This window comes from Mastigoproctus giganteus, chromosome 8, assembly GCF_048544385.1.
Source record: "Mastigoproctus giganteus isolate SK-2022 chromosome 8, ASM4854438v1, whole genome shotgun sequence".
NCBI classification, from domain to species: Eukaryota; Metazoa; Arthropoda; class Arachnida; order Uropygi; family Thelyphonidae; genus Mastigoproctus; species Mastigoproctus giganteus.
Genome location: NC_143582.1, coordinates 21,369,271 through 21,390,988, shown reverse-complemented (window position 1 = coordinate 21,390,988; position 21,718 = coordinate 21,369,271). Strand labels below are relative to the sequence as shown.

General features: G+C 38.1%; 1 protein-coding gene across 1 annotated transcript in view; it reads right to left on the bottom strand.

The window, feature by feature from the left end:
* The window catches only part of LOC150081329 (EEF1A lysine methyltransferase 1), a 39,550-nt gene that overhangs the window by 2,453 nt on the left and 15,379 nt on the right, over positions 1-21,718 (bottom strand). The window contains exons 3-4 of the mRNA XM_090379189.1: positions 19,811-19,893; positions 6,303-6,580 (exon numbers count right to left, since the gene is read on the bottom strand). Of these exons, the coding sequence (XP_090235315.1) occupies positions 6,303-6,580; positions 19,811-19,893 (361 nt within the window). The remainder of the gene's footprint in view (positions 1-6,302; positions 6,581-19,810; positions 19,894-21,718) is intronic.

The window sequence follows — 21,718 nt, the reverse complement described above, 5'->3', positions numbered from 1 at the left end:
ATGCACTTTATGTATGGTTTGGCAGATGGCAGTGCTCTGGAGGCTCATCATTTGTACCACTAAAGGTTCCCAGAATGAAGATGTACAGACAGGAAAACGTTTGAAGGTATCCATCGCTGCCTTTGTGAACATGGGACCTTTACTGCTGTCATGCTGCCGACAGAGGATGACCAAGATCTACGACTCCAAAAGTGGAGGAGGAGGAGATTTTGGATGTTGTGCATGCCACTCCTGGAATCAGCAGTAAAGATGTAGAATAGCAATGCAACTGGCAATTCAATCATGTAGAATAGTAATGCAACTGGCTGTTCGACTATTTGGAGAGTTTTGTGAGAACACCAACCGTATCCTTACCATCTGCAATGGGTACAGGCCTTGTCACCAGCAGATTATCCTGCGCAAGTAATGTTCTGCCAGTGGTTCTTGCAGCAGTGTGGTACAACTCCTCACTTTCCTGCCTTAGTGATATTCACAGATGAAGCACAGTTCACACGAGACGGAATCCAAAACTTTCACAATCAGCATGTATGGGCTGAGGAAAACCAACATGCAATTCTTCCATCACATCGCCAACAGTGGTTCAGCCTCAACATCTGGGTGGGTGTTTTTGGTGATAAGTTATTTGGGTCCCATGTACTTCCAAACAAACTCACAGGGCAGGCATACAGAAACTTTCTGGAAAACAACATGCCTGATTTCTTGGATGACATGCCACTGATCATTCATCAAGAAGCGCACTTCATGCACGATGGCGCTCACGCACATTTCAGCCACCTAGCCCGCAATTACCTGAATCAAAGGTTTCCTGGTCAGTGGATAGGCAGAGGTGGACCAACTGCCTGGCCTCCACGCTCAACTGATTTAAACCCACTAGATTTCTTCTTATGGGGCCATTTAAAGTCATTGGTGTATTCGACTCCGGTAGCTGATGTGGAAACTCTCCACAATCGAATTGTGGCAGGTTGTGAAACAATACGAAACATGCCAGGAATTTGGCATAGTCTTTGCGAGTCCATGAGACGTCGATGTGAGGCCTGTATTCAGGCAGAAGATGAACATTTTGAACAACTGTATAAGGCGATGTGAACATTTAAGTGTCATAGACAGACCTTCAAAACTCGGAAACCAAGCATTTCTGGAACTATGTTGATATAAAATATTTTTATTGTCTACATGTGAGGAACTCATTCCTGAAGTTATGCCGTGTATTTTTGAGACACCTTGTATACATAAAACATCATATGTATGTATGTATTCGATCAAAAAAAAAAAAAAAAAAAAACATGCTTTACTAACCAGTCACTATATTTAGGCTAAACAAGACAGAGCCACCTACGGTCAACTTTTGAGTGTATTTATGCACGACAGATGTTTTATTTTATGTGAAAACATCTTTGATGAAAATCAAAACCATTTAAATTTTTAAAATCGGACAGCTAGAACTGAAGTTATGAATGATGTAACGTTTTATGCTCATGCCTGTTACTTACTCTACCAAATCAATGTTAGTGACTGAGTTAATGTCATTTAGGAAGCTGCACCATTTCTATCTGACATTTTCGTTACCAATCGGTTTTACTTCAGTTGGAAAAATTTAGTAGGTGCCGCCAAAGATGTTTTCACATCAAAAATAAGTCTATTTGAAAAATAACAAACTCAACTAAAAACCAGAATTAAACTTACTGATAAACTAGCAGCCAAGTCTGATTATCAGAAATTCGATTAAATCTGAAGAGTTGGCAGGTTTTGAAATCTTTTTATTTTTAGTGTTAAAGCCTTGAAGTTTAGATAAGCAAGAATAGCAATCATCTTTTTTGTAGCTTTTCAATTCATGCCAGGCCATGAGAACTGCAAAAGCAGAAACTTTTTCTTACCTTGATTCCATTTCCTCAATGCAATACAACACAAATATGACAAACTTTGTGTATAAAGCTCATGTTTATATTGGCCACCAAATTTCTTCTGGAAATATGAACAAAACAAATTCTGTAATGTTTTTCTTTTTTACAACAAATCTAACAGAAATGTAGCAAATGTCAGGTCTATTTATACAGCCATACTTTGCATTATGAAACTTAAAACACAGAAATAAACATGACTGTTCTGTGTAAATTAAAACAGTACAGAGAATGATGCTTCCTATCAGTCTGCTGTCCACTTTTATATTAATGCCTCCTTGATCTGTATATTCTCAAGATTCTGTTCACAATAATATAGAAAATTCCCTGTTCACAATAATATAGAAAAATCAGTGGTCAGTAGTCCACAACTTCCTAATAATAAAAAATGCTGTTTTTTTCAGTGTATTTGTTTTTTAAACATAAAAACGAGTATACAGAGTATGACATTGCAAAAAAAGTCTGTATGTGCTGGTGAAAAAATGAATGTCCACTTGAACTCAGCATACACAAATTACAAAGGACACTAAAAGAACAGTAACTGATCGCACCCCAAAACCTATTAGGTAAGACGATTTATCATTTATTAACACGATAAATTCATCTTAGTTAATAAACAGATGACTTCAGGATGATACAGAATAGTCACTGAAAATAATGATGCAGAAGTGGTGACAAGAACTGATCATTTACCCAAGACATCCACATAATCATGTGCAAATGAGTCTGGGATGAATAAATGAAATGCAATCTGCCAGAAATTTGGGAACATCATATCCTAAAAGCTGTTTTTAGTATGCTGTTCTGTCTCCAGCTCTCAACAGACATTCAACAATGATGATGCTAAATGATCAAGTGTAATTTTGTGAAAAGTCATTAGTATTAGCCTGATGAAGCAAATTTTAGGCTGAATAGCTACAAAAAACAGTTTCTGTATTGTTTTAATTTACAAACACAAACTGTGTTACTGGACTATCACTAATCTCTCACCACTGAGCAGCTTTCTGGAACTTAGGCAGCTCAATGTGAAGGAAATGCAGATAGTATAGGCCTCATCTCTAAGATGAGCACGCAACAAGTAGGCACAAACAAAATAATCATTCAGGAAACCACGCCAAACAATGAAGAAGAATTGCATGTATTGTGTGACGTTATGAAGATTGAGCATTATAACCATTGTGAAGCACATTCTACTTCAGAAGAGATGGAATCGCTGTAAACTTGGATGGTTTCCATTTTAATTTGAATAGTGCCCTAATCAAAAACCTGGGTTGTGAGCACAGTAATAACATCCACTGCATAGACACTAACAGAAGACCTTATGAGGGATAAGTTGGAGAACGGCTATATTTGACAAAAGCTGTAGCAATAATTCCTTTTTCAGTTCAACAATCTATACCAAGAACTGTGTATGGTCTGGTTCTCACTGACTAGTATACTTCTGCTGTTATTGTCATGATACTATCCAAAATTAAGATGCAGTGTACTCTTTGAATGTATACATCTTACAACCTTCTGCACTACTTTCAATGGTGATTGAGAGTAGAAGGATGAAAAGCAACAGTGATTCATTCTGACTGAATGGCCCCAAAATTTGTGCCAATATGGCACAAAAACAGTAATCAGTATTAGTAATAATAATATAGCATATGATGCAATGAATAAATTATACAGAATAGACAAAAAAAAAAAAATTACCCACATATTTGTCCATATAATTTGTCTAATCCTTCCTTAAATTTATTAAATTACCCTCTTCCAGAATACCAGATCGAGGTTTGCTTCAACAATCAATTACTCTCTGAATGAAAGAAAACTTCCACACATCTGTCCTGCAACCATCCTGTTTTAAATTTAAATTTATGTTCCTTTATATGGGTTATTCAAGAAAGAGTAAGTATGCCATCACCATTCATTTTACTCAATCTATTTAAAACCTTAAACATTTCAATCAAGTCTCCATATCGGTGCCCAGTTTTCAAATGCTGCCATTTTTTAAAAATGAAGTCCTTTATGGTAAGAGTACCTTTCAACCTTTTGTGTTCTTGATCAATCTGGCTGCTCTTCTCTGCAACTGTTCCAAGAGATCCCCATCCTTCTTAAAATGAGGCTTGTATGGCAGACCTGTACACATTACTCAAAATGCTTCCTAACTACTGCCTTATACCTGCTGTCAAAATTCCTATATATCATATGAGAACCACATGACCTGTCTGTGCTGTTCATAGAACTTCAAGTTGGACTATGCAATTACTCCTAGGTCTTTTTCTCCACCACTTTGGGTGTGTACCACCCAATTGGTTTTGTTATTCTGGGATTGCTGATTCATTGCCTGCAGCAAAATACTGCAGGCAATGAATATTGCCTGCAGTATTTTGCTTCTATCAATGTTAAAGCTCAACTGCCACTTCTCAGTCCATCTTTCTAAATTTTCTAGGTCTTGTTGATGTAGCACATCCTAATTCCTGTTGTTAACCACCCTGCCAACCTTTATATCATCTGCAAACTTTGACCTTCATCAGTCTCATTAATAAATACCAAAAACAGTAAGGGGCCTAGCACTGAACCCTGAAGGACATTAGTCAAAAAGAACAGTGCCCATTTATACTTATTCATAGTAGTAACTTGTCTCTAATGCCACACTCACTACTCTACTTTGTACAGCATCCTTTCATGTGGAACAGCCAGTGCAAGTCAATTAGACATTTCAACAGTTTTATCCTTTGAATTCAGCCAAAAGAAATGTACTTATTAAGAATAACAGCATCCTTAAACTATCTAGAAAACCTTCCATCTGATCAATGATTGCCAGTATGGATTCTGTCAGTGTTGATCCACTGGTGATATACTGGCTTATGTTACCCATCTATGGACATATTCAATGGAAAACTTTGGTGAAACTCAAGCAGCTGCTCTTGACATTTCAAAGGCTTTTTTTTTTTTTTTTTGATCGTGTTTGGCATAAAGGTCTTCTAAATAAGCTTCCATCTTATGATTTGCCAAATGTTTTTTGTAATTGGGTATCCAGTTTTCTCTCCAACTGTGAGTTGTGATAGACGGCGCTCTATCTTCCAGCCTTTCCACTAATGCGAGAGTGCAGTTCTTTCTCACACTCTTTCCCTCTTTTATATTAATGACCTTCCATTGACTGGAAATCCTATCCAAAGTTTTGCTAATCATAGCACATTGCATTCCACCTTACAGTTTGAGAAACCTTGCCTTGCACAAACTGCAACTTCTGGAACATCCACTAGCAATTCCTTAAATACTGACCTCCAGGTCAAAGATAACTTAGTTGATTTCAATCCTTCCAAAACTCAGTCCTGTCTTATATCTCACAAAAAGGATTATTCTGCTCCTAAGCTTATATTTGACAACCCGGACAAGATCATCCATATTAGGGATGACCCTGACTCCTAATTGCTCTCTTGGCATAAGCACATTAAAAATATTGCTTCCTCTGCATCTAAAAAAACTGGGTTTTCTCTTTCACTCTCAGCATTACTTTTCTTCCAAACAGCTGTTCACACTGTATAAAATGCAAATCCGCCCTACTATGGAATATTGTTCTCACATCTGGAGCAGTGCCCCCAAAACCTCTCTCAAGCTTCTAGATTCCATTCAAAAGTGGGCAGTTAGGTTAATTAATGACTCATCTCTAACAAAGTCTCTGTCTCATAGACATTCTGTTTCTGCTGCATACCTTTTCTATAGATATTTCCATGGGCATTGTTCTGAACTGACTGCTATGATTCCTGCTCTCACTTCAAAACCTAGCCGACCGGGCTAGCCGAGTGGGTAAAGTACCTGCCCGGCAACCCAAAGGTCGCGGGTTCGATTCCCGCCTCGGGCTTGGATCAAAGTACTGCAAAAACCTTGGGAGGTGCAATATGGCCACAGAAGCCAATGCGCCAACAACTACCAAATCAAAAAAAAAAAAAAAAAAAACTTCAAAACCAGTCCAAACACGTGCTGCAACAAGTCAACATCCTTTTACTGTCCAATTTTAGACTCAGAATCAACTTTTCTTCTTCCTCATTTATTCCTTCAACTTCAGTTTTCTGGAACAACCTCTCTTCATACACATTTCCAGAAAATTACAATCTACAGAAATTCAAGTATCTTCTTTGATCTTCTCAACCTAAGTACTATAGGTTCTAATAAAAAACAAAAACCTCTGCAGTGATTATACATGTAGATTACAATTACCTATTTAACAGCAACTCTGGTGCTACATCACAGACATGCTGAAGGACTAGTAATAAGAATGTTCATCCAAATATATATAAAAAAAGTAATGTCAGCAAATTTTAAACTATTTCAGGCAACTTTTGAAATTAAATTATTTTTGATTCATGCAAAATATATTTCATGGGGGGGAGAGAAAAAGTGTGTAGAATTTACCTGTACAAAGAATGATTTTATCTTTAGCAAGAAATAGGATGGTTTTTGCAATCTTTTCAATGCATTCTTGTGAAAGAAAAGGGGGATCTGCTATAACTACATCACAACATGTATGCAGCTGGAGATCCAAATTCAAAGGTTCATTATAGTTGTAGAATATGAAGTCATCTTTGTAAACCTGAAAACGCTTATCATATTCCAATAAATATGTGGTTATATCAGCAGATTTTATTTGCTGCAATTTTTTGTAAACTGTTGGACATGATATGCAAGCAATTCTGTGAGAGAGAGAATATATATAAATTAAAAACATGAAACTTATTATGTGTCTGGTTATTGAAATATTTGCTGTAGAACAAATATAAAAATTCATAATCTTGTAACATGGAATTTGAAAGAAAAAAAAAAGGAAAAAAAAAGATACTCTACTGAAAGTTTTATTCAATTTGTCATTTCTGCATTCAATCACATATAAGTACAGTGGGGTCTCAACTTACGATGACATTGACATCCGATATTCTCAGGAACCAATATACCTTCCACACAATCATTTATTTTAAGGGCCAATGATATTTGCAGGTACCGATGGCTTTCCAATATAGCTGGAACGATACATGGGTAAAAATTTTCAGATGCGTGGCACACGGAAAGTCACTCATGCAATTGTTCTCAACCAATTAGCGTCTTTTTTATTGTTCAATGTGTGGCACATAGAACATCACTTGTAAGATTGTTTCAGATCTATGACAATCTTAAACTTAAAGCTCCGTCAACCAGTGGCAGTAATGTGCGCTTTGAAGACTTGCTTTAACAAGCAGAAGCTGGTTCAAGTGCTTCAAAAAAGGGCAAATATCAAAAGTGTTGAAAGGCATGGGGAGGCATATAGTGCTGATAAAAAAAAAAAGCAGCTGAGACCTTTAAAATTGAATTCCAAGAGTTTGTTGATCAGGAGGGTTATCTTCCCCAGCAGATTTTTTAACATTAACGAAACCGGCCTCTTCTGGAAGTGAATGCCCAGGAGAACATACATCACTAAGGATGAGGCTAGTTTACTTGGGCATAAGCCTATGAAAGATAGGTTGGGTGCCAATGCCTCTTGATATTTTAAGCTGCATACCTTTTCTATGTATGTCACTCTAACACCCCAAGAGTATTTAAACAACAAAAGGCATGCTGGGAGTGTTTTGGTGCAGTAACAAGAAGGCCTGGGTTACAGGATACGTCTTCAGTGAATGGGAGCTTGAAGTTTTCTGTCCTTCAGTGAAGAGTTATCTTGAGAAAAATAAGCTTCCTGTGAAGGCACTGCTCCTGCTGGATAATGCGCCAGACCATGATCCCAACCTTGTTCAATCTCTTGAGGCACAATTTGACTTTGTTCAAGTCAAATTTTTGCTTTTGCCACCCAATACCATTCCTCTTCTTCAACCAATGGACCAGAAAGTGATTGCAAACTTCAAGAAAATCTACACCACAAAAATGTTTGCAAGTTGCTTTTCAGCAACCTCTGGTGAAAATGCTGTCACCCGCAAAGATTTTTGGAGGTCGAAGTTTAACATGCTGGATTGTGTGAGGCTGATTGTAAGTTCTTGGAATGATGTTTCCACCAGCTGCTTAATTTCAGCCTTGAAAACATCTGGCCTTTAATTATTCATAACTAACATATTTGAAGATGATGGTGCTTTGACAAATGATATTGTCACTCTTGGTAAATCAATGGGTCTGGAGGTTAGCAAAGAAGATGAGGAGGACCTTATTGACGCTCATGGGCATGAGCTAACAACAGAGGAGCTACAAGAAAATTATGGAGCATGGCACTGGAGAGGAAGAGGAAGAAAAAGACACCCAAAAAGTGTCGGCTGAAGACTGTCATTTATTTTTAGAAGTGTTTAAGAGAAGTGGTAAGACTCTAATGCATTAGGGCTTAAAGCCTCAAGCTGCGAAAGAGATTAGACTGTGTATTTTAGTGCAATTGCATCATTTATACACAGCTAAATATAGATTAGCAAATTTGCAATAGCAGTATCAAGAAGTGGTAAAAAAAACCACCCAGACATTGAAAACACTGAACTCATGATGTGCAAAATGGAAGACAAAGTCATTTCTTACTTCAGGAAGCTACAAAAAAGTTGTAAAAAACAATTCATTTTGGCCAGTTTCTTTGCCAGTAGCAACAAAAGACTGAAAAGACACCTGACAATTGATATAGTCCCACCACCACTACACCACCATTGATTTCATCAGCTCTGCACTTCAAGTCTAAGGTAAATGCTAATTTATTGTTTGTTTTTATTTTAAGATGTTTTATGACTATTTATTAAATAATCTTTATAAAACAATTTTTTAATGTAAAAATGAAGCATAACATAAGAAATACCTATTTCATATGTTGTTGGGGAACGAATTACAGTATGGTGCTTACAATATCTTCAACATACAATGGGTTTTGTGGAATGAAGTACCATCGGATGTTGGGGCCACACTGTATATACTTTGCAGATATTCTAAAATGTTAAATTGTCATTTACATTTTTAGTCCAGAAAGCTGAAAATGTAAATGAATTTAAAAATAATAATTTATCTGTTAAACAATAATGAGCCATTCCAGCTAATCAGACCTTCTGTCGGAACAGTACATAAAAACAATTACAGCAATGAAAACAAAATAAAAAAACATCCACTTATTTTCTAACAGTGCAAGGAGTGACCTTATTAAAATGGAGAGAAACATTTGATTAGATTTTCTTAAGCATTTTATTAGTACAGCAGCTACAACTGGATGACTGAACTGGCTCCGCCCAACACAGAATTAAAAAAACATGCTTGTATAACTCAACTACTTGTCCCAGCATACTTCTGGGTAAGATTTAAAGTACTGCCTTGTGGGGATTTAATTTGGTAGTAAATGTTTTTGAAAAGTTAACTGTACTCAAAAATATGCATCTACATTCACACATGAGGTGTTATTCAGAAAGGGTAATGCCAGAGGTGAAGTAAACTCTGGCAGTGAACTAGATGATTTTGTAATAACTGAGAGGAAAGTGGAGGAGAACATGTTGAGGATAAACATAAAAAAGGCACCCGGGGTGGATGGAATCTACCCAGTTATATTAAGGGAGGCAGCAAAGGAAGTAAGCAAACCCTTAGCCATAATTATGAGAGCTTCTTTGGACTCAGGGGAGGTACCCATAGACTGGAGATGTGCAAATGTGACTGCAATCACAAAGGAGGATCAAAGGCTGACACAAGTAATTATAGACCTGTGAGTTTAACTTCTGTTCCAGGAAAATTAATGGACGCACTGGTTAATGAAGCACTGCAGGATCATCTAGACAAGACTTCAGTTATAGCTCGGACACAGCATGGTTTTGTTAAGGGAAAGTCTTGCCTGACCAATTTGATTGGATACTATGATGCAGTCACAAAAGAACCTAATGCAGGGAATAACTTTGATATTATATATTTGGATCTTAGAAAGGCTTTTAATACTGTTGCACATGGAAGACTGCTGCACAAATTGGAGCAGTGTGGCATTGGAGGCAAATTGCTGCTATGGATAAAGGGATGGTTGAGGGGGAGAAGACAGAGAGTGGTAACCAATGGACACTGCTCATTGTAGACTAATGTTATTAGTGGAGTTCCTCAGGGTTCAGTGTTTATTAGTACAGCAGCTACAACTGGATGACTGAACTGGCTCCACCCAACACAGAATTAAATTAAGGACACTACTGACACTATTCTGCTGCAACAGGATCTGGAAAGGTTGAGCAGATGGGCTGAGAAGTGGCAAATGAAGTTTAACAATGACAAATGTAAAGTACTACATATGGGAAACAGTAACCCCAGAGCAACGTACCAACTCTGTGGTACTACACTGAGAGTGGTAGAGAATGAAAAGGACCTGGGGGTAATTGTGCAGGCAGATATGAAGTTCTCTGAGCAGTGCAGACGGGCTGCAAGAGTAGCTCATGGTGTCTTGTCAATGATATACAGGAATTTTTCTAGCAGGGATAAGGAGGTGATTATTCCCTTGTATAAGGCAATGGTCAGGCCACACCTTGAGTACTGTATACAGGTCTGGAGGCCTCATTTCAAGAAGGATGTAGAGCTGCTGGAACAAGTACAGAGAAGGGCAACAAGATTAGTGAATAGAACAAAGGGTTGCTCTTACGAAGAAAGGCTTAAGTTTTGCAAATTACAGTGTCTGGAGACTAGGCACCGGCGAGGTGATCTGATAGAGGTGTATAAAGCCTTGAATGGTTTGAGCATGCTCAATGCTGATGGGATTCTTCCTATTGCTCAGAATAATCACCTGAGAGGGCATAAATTCAAATTGAGGAAAGACAGATGTAAGATAGATGTGCGGAAATTTGCCTTTAGCCAGCGGGTAGTTGGTTGGTGGAACAGACTTCCATCCCTTGTTGTGGAAGTTGACAGCCTAAATAAATTTAAGGCTCAGCTGGACAGATATTTCAAACGAACGGAGGGGTGAAATGGGAGATTTTTTTTTTTTTTGGCTTATGCTGCATAAGCTTGCTTTCTTGCATCATATGCCTGTACTAATGCTAATGCTAATATTTGAGAGTGGGTCTGGAGGTTACAAACTTGAAGAGTTAGTACCATGATTATGCACTTAGTATACTTCTGTAACACATGTGCAAAACAGTCACTTTACCTGGAAGAATGCCAACTTCTGTGATCACCTTTTCTCTAATATTCCATCACAAATGGATCAAAAACATTGTGGAAGTTGGGTATAATGGTCAAAAACAGGGTTCTGGTTTAACATTCGCGTTACCTTATTTAATCAGTAAATTCCCTTCCTGGTGACAAGATTTTTTATTTATATCTCATTTATATCACTTAGTTCAATTTTTCTGTCAAAGAAGAAAAAATACTGCCTATATCTGGATTTGATCATATGTACCCAAAGTAATAAAAGCAGACATGAAATTCTTTTATCCATTACTCTATCGGTTCAACCATGATCACTGTGCTTATACACTGAGTTGGCTTTGTATTAGCAACAACTACCTAATAACTTTGTGGAGCCACCTTTGGCCTGTGATACTGCCTGTACATCTCGGCATGCCCTACAAGTTGTTGCAGTATGTCCTGTGGTAGTGCAACCCATGTGTTGCATAATGCCATAGGTCTCACAAATATTCAAATGGGTTGGCTGGCCACAAGAGGACAGAGAATTCATTGTCACATTCCTGAAACAAGTTAGCAACCTGCCGCACCTTGTGGCATGGCACATTGTCTTGATAGATGCCAGAGTTGTCTGGATATGCTGTCATCGCGAAGGAGTGTACTTGGTCAGCGATGGTAGCAAGCAGGGGTGTATTCGGGGGTGGGCAGAGGGGAGCATTATGCCACCTAACCAAAAATTTGAAATTAAAGAAAAAGAATGCAGGAGGCATCCTAAAGTCGGTATACCTTCCTTACGATACAGATATGCCACTGGTAGCAAGCTAGGCATTCAATCTTATATCACTGAGCGATTGATTAACAATGATCAGAAGACTCAGAGCATGTCACGAAAACAGTCCCCAAACCATAACACCACTGCCTCCAGCCTACTGAACACTGACAGTGCATCTAGATGCCATGGCCTCCTGTTGCTTTCTCCAAATACAGATACACCCATCAGCATGATATAGTTGGAAACTGGATTCATCACACCATGTGACAGATTTCCACATGTCAAGGGTTGGTGCTGACATGTCCATGCAAGGTGCAGTTTCTTGTGTCTCGCATCTAGCATGGGTACCCACAATGATTGTTAATTGCCATTGCCTACACAAGCTAATGTCTGGTGCACAGTCCATATGGATATTTCTCTTGCTTCCTAAGTTGTATTGAGTAGTTAGCTGGGCCACTGCTGCATCGCTGCTGTGTTATAAAATGATATACACAACAGTCAACACAGGTGTTGACCACATGTGGTGGTCTCATATGTGACCTTGCGCTGGTTTTTTGACCACTGTTGACCAGTCATAGTAGACTCGTGACACCACAGAACCATGTTGGCTGCTGTCGAGATACTGGTACCTGCACATTTTACTCCCAAAATCATTTCATTTTTAAAGTCAGAAAGATCTTGCCCTTGACACATTCTTCCTTGAAGACACTCAAAAACTGATCAGCACATATGTGAACTACAATCTTATATCAGCAGTTCCAAACTTTGAGTCTTCTTCTTCACCAGCATCACAGACCGGTCCATTTCAACATGAGGAGGTTCTGCTAATGAAAAGCCAACTCAGTGTAATGTCCTCATTTACAATATCAGTTAACCATTTGTGTAAATGCATTAATTTAATTTCATATTTAAAAATAACTCATTCTTGACTTCTTCAAATAGTGTCCTTCTGAAGCAGTGCACTTAATCCAATGATTTTCTTACTCTTGGTAGCACTTCTGGAAAACCAATTTCAAAATCTGAGCTATCATATTACTCTTTATTATTTATACATCATCAAATCAACATCCTTTCATGGTTTTTTTCAGTACAAGAAACAAGTCATTTTGGGGCACACTGGATTTCTGAACTTGAGCGATTATGTGTTTTGCTAAAAAAAAACACCACACAAGCAGGGATGAATGCAACAGTCATTATTGTAGTGAGATAACCAGTCTTTGGAGTTCCGCTTTTATCATTTTTTTTTTTCAACTCCATCACAAAGGCATCTCAGAACTTCGTTGTATAATGCTTTATAAACTGTTTGTTCCTCTGGAGCATATTTGGTGTTGACAACATCCTCATAGTCAAAAAAATGCTAGAAAACACTGGCAGGATCCCTACCCTCATTTAAATTATGATTTCAAAGAGGATAGGAAGCCTCTCAGTTGGAAAACTCTGTCACTGCAGAGACCACATAAGCTATTTTAAGAAGACTGTATGTTTCCCTTGCAGTTTTACCAATTTTAAAGGAAAATTTAACATACACACACACTGTTCAGTGCATTCTGGTATTTTGAAATACGAGATATAAAAACATGTCTTTGTTATCAAATGACAATAACCAACTCCATAAGTGTGTGGAGGTAAGGATGAGATATGTCTAAACATTAATGTTTTCAACCTTGAGTAAGTATAATCCAGGTAATTTTTGAACTGACCTCATAATTCCTAGTCTTGAAGTTCATTTGGTAAAAAAAAAAAAAAAAAAAAAGGCTACAATACTTGAATGTCCTGCATGCACCTTTTTATGAAAACTCCAAACATGTGAGCTATTAGAACCTACAGTACTTAGTACCGTGCATGGGTTGAAAGATGAAAGAAGAAACTTGTTGACATTAGACTTAAATTTTTATAGATTGTAATTTTCAGGAAATATGTATGAGGGGGGTGGGGGGGCAGTTGTTCCAGAAAACAGAAGTTGAAGGAATAAATGAGGAAGAAGAAAAGTTGGTTCTGTGAGTTTGAAGTTGGATGGTAAAAGGATGTTGACTGGTTGTGGCATGTGTTCGGACTGGTTTGGAAGAGAGAGCACGAATTATAGAAGCCAATTCAGAAGAACAATGCCCATGGAAGTATTATCAAAGAGGCATGCAGCAGAAACAGAATGTCTATGAGACAGAGAGTGGAGAGACTTTGTTAGAGATGAGTCATTAATTAACCAAAGGGCCCACTTTTGATTGTAATCTAGCAGCCTGAGAGGTTTCGGGGGCATTGCCCCAGATCAGAGAACAATGTTCCATAGTAGGGCAGATTTGCTATTTATACAGAGTGAATAGCTGTTTAGAAAAGTAATGCTGAGAGTGAAAAAGAAAACTCAATTTTTTAGATGCAGAGGCAGCAATATTTGTAATGTGCTTATGCCAAAAGAGATTAGAAGTCAGGGTAATCCCCAACAGAGACAATGAACTTGACTAGAAATCAGAGTGTCAAAGATAAGCATAGGAGAAGAAGAATCCTTTTTGCAAGATATAAGATTGAGTTTTAGAAGGATTGAAATCAACTAAATTATCTTTGCCCCACTGGAGATCAGTATTTAAGGAATTGGTTCTGGATATTCGAGAAGTTGAAGCTGTTTGTGCAGAGCAAGGTTTCTCAAACTGGAAGGTGCAATGCAATGTGCTATCATCAGCAAAACTATGGATAGGATTTTTGGTCAATGAAAGAAGGTCATTAATATACAAGAGGAAAAGAGTGGAAGAAAGAACTGAACCTTGGGGGACACCGGCATTAGTGGAGAAGTTAGAAGACAGAGAGCCATCTACCATCACCCTAAGTGAGCAATCAGAGAGAAAACTGGATAACCAATTACTAAAAACAGTTGGCAAACCATAAGATGGAAGCTTGTTTAGAAGACCTTTATGCCAAACACGATCAAAACCCTTTGAGATGTCAACAGTAACTGCTTGAGTTTCACCAAACTTTTCCACTGAATTTGTCCATAGATGGGTAACAGCCATAACAGCACCAGTGGATCGACACTGATGGAATCCATACTGGCATTCATTGATTAGATGGAAGGTTTCTAGACAGTTTAGGAGTTGGCTGTTAATAGAGATCTCCATTACTTTGGAAAGAGTAGAAATAAGTGAAATGAGAGACAATAATTGGATGGGAGGGATTTTTTTTACCCTTTTTAGGAATTGGTTGGATATAAGCAAATTTTCAAGCAGAAGGGGAGATACCTTTGGAATAAGAAAGTGAAAAATGGTGACACAAACAAGAGTAAACTCAGGAGCACAGGTTTTGAGAACAAGTGGAGAAATACCAAGATTGTTCAAAATCCTTCTGACATCCTTTTGATGGAAGATCACAGGAAGCACTGAAAGGAGTGTACTGGGAACGGTAGGTGGTTTACCAAGATCATCAATACATAAGTCAGAAGAAAAGCAGGATGCTAACAAGTCGGCTTTACCTTAGGCTGAAGTGGCAACAGAATCATATGGTTTTGACAGAGGAGGGAATAGAGATGGACAAATGTCATGGTCAATAGCTTTGGCAAGAGACCAGAATGCTCGATTGCCATTTGGACACAAAGCAAGTTTTTTACTCTTAACCTGTTTGAAATCTATTTTGGACTGATTAATAATTGCTTTACAATTATTAATCAGCTGCTAGCTTTGGTTTTTTTTTTTTTATGACTAGTTCTTCCTTGAATTTATTCAACTCATCCACTTCCACAACAACAGATGGAAGCCTATTCCAACAATCAACCACCTGCTGGCTGAAGGCAAACTTCTGCAAATCTATCTTGCAACCATCCTTCCTCAACTTGAATTTATGACCCCTCATGTGTAGTCTCAGTAAGTGGAAGAATACCATTAACATTCAGTTTACTCAATCCATTCAAGGCTTTAAACATCTCAATCAGATCTCCCTGCAGATGCCTAGTCTCGAGATGTTGTAATTTGCATAGCTGAAGCCTTTCTAGGTAAGAGCACCCTTTTGTTCCCTTCATCAATCTGGTTGTCCTTTTCTGCACCCGGTCCAGCCTTCCTACAGTCAGTCCTCCAGACCTGTATACAGTACTCAAAATCCAGCCCAACCGTGGCCTTATATAAAGGGCCTTTATACAACCTTTGCTAGCAGGGATCTCCTTATCCCTGCTAGCAAAGTTTCTGTATATCATTGACTGAACCTCATGAGCTGTCCTGGCAGCATGTCTGCACTGCTCAGAGAATTTCATGTCTGATTGCATAATTACACCCAAGTCTTTTTCATTCTTCACTACCCTGAGTGTAATATCACACAGTTGATAAGTTACACTGGGATTACTGCTACCCATGCGCAGTACCTTGCATTTGTCAATGCTAAACTTCAACTGCCATTTCTTAGCCCATTGACCCAATTTTCCCAGATTTTATTGCAGTAGCTCACAATGATGACTGTCGTTAACCACCATTCCAACCTTTGTACCATCTGCAAACTTAGACATTAAGCCTGCTATATCATTGATAAATATTGAAAACAACAATGGACCCAGCACTGAACCCTGGGGAACTTCACTATTAACATTAGTCCACAAAGAGAACTGATAACCACTCTCTGTCTTCTTCCACTTAACCATCCCTTTATCCATAGCAGTAACTTGCCCATAACAAAATGTGGTAGAGAGATTTTAAGCCAGACAAGATTGAAAAGAACAGATTCCAAATTACTGAGTCTCAGATGGGGAATATCAGAGCAGACATATGCACAAGTACCACCTCTGAAGCAAAAGGAATCATACAGTGAATAATTCAGACAACTGAGATGGAAAGTGGTTGAATCAACTGATAACTGGGATTCTGTCAGAAAAAGTACATGGCGTTTGGCAGACTGTACATAGAAATAATATATGGACATCACTGAGATTGGAACTGAGACTACGTATATTTGTAAAATGAACGAGGAAGGGTTTGGGAGGTTTAGATCTTTTCGCAGATGAGACTGTACTATTAGTTTGACAATTCATGATGTATTCGGTAGTAAGAAAAGGTGGGGAGGACATGCTGTATGAAGTAATGAAAATTTTGGATATGGTGTACACACGGAAAGAATATATCCAGCACCTTGACATAACATGGCCTTGACAATGCCCCCTGCATACACATTACTCAGACTTCCTGTCACTATCTGGCAGAGTAGAGGCAGCAAGATTATACACTAGCTGATTTATCTAGAAGCCTCCTAAACGGTTACCAATAGGTTCAGTCCAGCAGAATATCTAGCGGCCAGCTTGCAAACACTGTTTTAGAGCCGTACCCTCGAAATATAAGGAAGATTGAATCTCCCCACGATGTCAAAGGCATCAATCATACTGCATGATGGAAGAGATTGGGGGAGTTTTTTTTTTTGTTTTTTTTGGTAGTTGTTGGCGCATAGGCTTCTGTGGCCATAATGCACCTCCCAAGGTTTTTGCAGTACTTTAATCCAAGCCCGAGGCGGGAATCGAACCCGCGACCTTTGGGTTGCCAGGCAGGCACTTTACCCACCCGGCTAGCCCGGTCGGCGATTGGGGGAGTGTCTGCCGGAGCTTTGCTCTGAAGACTAAACCTTGGAGATTGGAGTTCACCACTTCAATCCTCCAATAAGAAAAGTGGTGGTACTGCAGCAGTTAGTGAGTAATCTACCAACTAATATTGCTGGTTACACAGAGGGGTGGCATTCCTCTGTGTGGTGTGGGTGCCACACCACGACCCCTGCATACATTGGTTCACATCAGGGTGGTCACCTCCAGTATACTAGGTGCTGTATTTCAGGACTTGCACATGGAGTTATACTCAGGGTTACCAAAAGTCTCACTGTTGTGAAAGTTTAAACAGAGGATTGGCTGTCACAGACTGACAGATTTTGCCAAAATTAGGTCCATTTGACTTGAGTATCACCCAAATATCAGTTACATCAGCATTTTAGACTCCCAGGTACAAGCCCAGCTTGACATATCTGGGAGAATGTCTGTGACAGCCTCAAGGACCACTGTTTTGGTCTGATCATCTTCCTCAAAAAAAAAAAAAAAAAAAAAACAATATGGTCATGTGGTTTCAGATGTTTTAATTCTGCACAAAACTATCACCTTTGGATTGTGCAATGGTTTTTCCTGCAGTTCCCCAAAAATGCAACTGTGCATTATTGTGGTAAGGCAACCAATCTTTTAATTTTTTTTTTGAACTTCCCTGCAAAGGCATCTCAAAACTTCATTGTAGAATGTTTTATTAACTGTTTATCCCTTGTAGTGTGATTTCTTTGAGATTGTTTGGCATGGTGGAGATAGCTGAAGGAAAGATTTTTTCATGATTTCCCTAGAAATATTGTTAAATTTAAAAAATATTGTTGAATTAAAAAAAAAAAAAGCTATAGAGTTTCGAACAATAAAATATAAAAATAAGCAGACATACCTAGAATGAATAAACATTACTAGGTATGTGTCTGCAACAATATGTGTGCTTATTTTTATTTATTTTATTATTTTTTTACCATTCAAAACTACATAGCCATTTTTAAAAATTCAAATGATCATGGCTCTGAAATCAGTGGGAATGCAATACATTTATATGACTCAAAATTTATACACTTTACTGTTTCCGACTTTTGATTGTAGGATCATTCTGCTTCCACTAAAGACGGATATTATTTTATTCAATTTCAACTACTGCATTTTAATGAATTCTACAGTATTACAACTTTTTTTCCTTATTTTATATCCTAGAATACATCCCAGAATTTTCTGCACATACTTTTGAAGTAGGATCACCTATCTAATATCAAGTTGCACCTCCATACTGAAAGACTTGTACACATCATACAGATCATCATGTTATTTTTATATCATTTCACAATTGTTCCACAATGGAGAGTGGCAGATCTACATATGAAAACCCATTCAACCTCATCCAAAAGATGAGATTCAAGTCAGTGGAATTTGAGGGGACACTGGAGGAGGGTGAAGTCTTCAGCAAACCACTCCTGCATGCGTCTGGCCCAATACAGCAAGAACAGGTATGTATATAGTTGGCAATGATATGATAAGTCACACTCCAGCAAATGTTCTTGATGTTTGATAGCAAGTGACTTATATCATTGCTGGGATATCCTATATGCCAGGGTATCCCAGCAAAACATTCCCCAGTGCAGAACACAGCCCCTGCACTGTCCATATCATGCATGTAGGGATCCACTGCCTGTTGCTATTGCCAAAAATGTAATGCTTCTGTTAGCATGATACAAAAGAAAATGCAATGCCAACTATACACGTTCTTCCAGTCATCCACTCTCTAGCACAGTATTTGTGGAGCCAGGTGAAATGTCATGTCGATGTCCGAGACATGAAATGTCTGCATGTCTGTGACATGCAGTCAGGAGAGGGTACTGAGTTAGCCATCTGCTCTGATACCTCATGTGATAGCTTTATGCCATACCTCATGGCATAAAGCTATCAGTCACATGCATAAAACAAGCCATATGACCAATAGCAACTATATGTGTACCAAACTGTTGGTAGATGATGGCAGTCACTGAACCTGTAAATTTAATGTTTGTTAGAAGTTTTATATATTATTGAACTGTGCAGATTGAAGCCAATGAAATTTTAGGGAAATCCAGAATATCTCCCCCATATGCCTTTTTAAAAAGAGAAGTACACTTATTTATAGCTGTGAATTGAAGCCAATGTCATATTTTTTTTATCTCAATCAAAGTCACTGTTAGAAATACTGTTTCGCTGTAATTTTATTAATTATTAAAGTTGATACTTATGTAAAATAAAATGGAAAAGACTACTTTACTAAGTCAGAAAAGTGCAGTAGAACTTATCTGAATAATGATTATTTTAAAATAATTTTGAGCACTATTCATTAAAATGAAATTTCACATAATGAAATGATCCACATTCCCTGAGAAGTTTGTTGTAGTGCAATTTTACTACAAAAGGATAGTTGAACAAATTTTTTTTTTATGATATTTCTTAATTATTTTAAAATCTTAATTATTTCAAATTATTTCTTAATTTCAAAATCTTCAAAATCCAACTGAACATTTGAATATGTAGATTAAAAAAAATCCAAACTACCTTCCAGACGAACCTGCAGCTCGGAAAGCTTCAACAGCAAGTATTCCAGCTGTTTTATCATTGTACCAAAACTGGCTAAGTTGCTTAAAAGAAAAAAGAAATGAAAATTAATTAATTAAAATGTACATACAAAAAAAGTAAAGAATTAGTTATATTATAAAATAATTCCGCTTTACATTTAGGTTTTGCTTTAATTAAAGGCCTCCATAGCCAAGTGGTCAGGAGCAGGAGTGCAGTAGCATGCGCTGTTTGAGTAGACCAGGGTTCAAACCACTGACTACTAAATACAGTTGATCTCCCACCCACACTGGACCAGCATGGCAGATTATGATTCATTTCTCTCAACATGAATCGTTGAGGAGGCGGCTTCCATCCTACAGCGGATTGACAATGGCTGCAGTTCACCTTTTTTTTTTTTACCTTTTGCTTTCATTTACTTCATATGTTCAGGGTAGTCGTAGCATTACAACATAAGAAGCATTATCAAAATTAGCAAATGAGAAATATATAAAAAAGTCCCAAAAATCACCTTTTTATCCCCCAGAGGCAAGAGAAAAGATGATGGCTTCTGGTCAGATATCTATGTAGAGTTTTCTGCAGCAAGTAGTGCATGGAAAATATAGGACACTATTTTCAACAATAGAATTCAACATCTTTACTAAGATGTGTGTTATATGGTTGTTGATGCTGGTTTCAATGTCATTACTAGTGCACATCCTCCAAGTGCAAACACTTCCAACTTCATTTCACAAATATATGTGGTCTCAGTTCTAATCTTAATGATGTCCATTTCACTTGCAGTCTGCCAAATCCCATGTACTTTTTCTGACAGAATCTCAGCTATTGGTTGATTCAACCACTGCTCAACTCAGTCGCCCAAATTATTCGCTGTATGATTCCTTTCTTCTCAAAGGTGGTACTTATGCATATGTCCATTCCGATATTCCCTGTCACAGACTTGGTAAATTGGAATCTCCTCTTTTCGACCTTTTCTGGCTTAAAATCTCTCTATCCCAAACTAGACAGTGTTAGCTTAGTATAATATAGTATATAATATTATCAATTAATCAGTAAAATTTATTAATCTTGTTAAACTTCATTGTCAATTAAATTGTACTTTAACTAAATACTTAGAATTTACAAACGCAACATAATTAATTAATACATAACTTGACACGGAAGTTATATATCGGAACTCAGAGATAATACTCGATACTGAAAAAAATATCTAGACATATAGTGTGATAACTGCATTGGGATACAAGTTTAGGGCTATAATTTTGTACTGGAATTGAAATTGAATTGAAATCATGACTCAGACCAGAGCAGCAAAGCAAAAGGCTCAAGCTAATGGGAGTGCTGTGGCTCAGGGGAGTGGGGCAGTTGCCCTCTGAATCACAGCCTTTTAAAATGCACTGCTTGATTGATATTTGTGGAGCAATCAGGTAAGGGACATGATATTGCCAAGGGGGATGTGTGTGTGTGTGTGTGTGTGTGTGTGTGTGTGTGTGTGTGTGTGTGTGTGTGTGTGTGTGTGCGCGCGCGATGTAAGGAAATGTGACAACTCAGCGTTGTTATGGGCCTATACGAGAGCTTGAAGGACAGGGTGGATGCCCTCGAAGGATCGAAATTGAGGGCCCATCAAGCTCTCAGCTGCCCACATCAACACCAGAGCTTGCACTTGATTATCATGCAACACAGCGGCAACCTCCAAGGCGGAATGCACTGGTTCCACAGGAACTAGTAGTTGTTGGTGACTCTATTGTCAGAGAAACGCGGAAACATGGTATGTAAAAAGAATAGGTGGAACAGGACCAGGGTATATCTGCCAGGGACAAAGGTTAATGACATTGTAGAGCGGATATCATCTTTTCAGGGCACAAAAGGTGATATTGTTGTACACGTTGG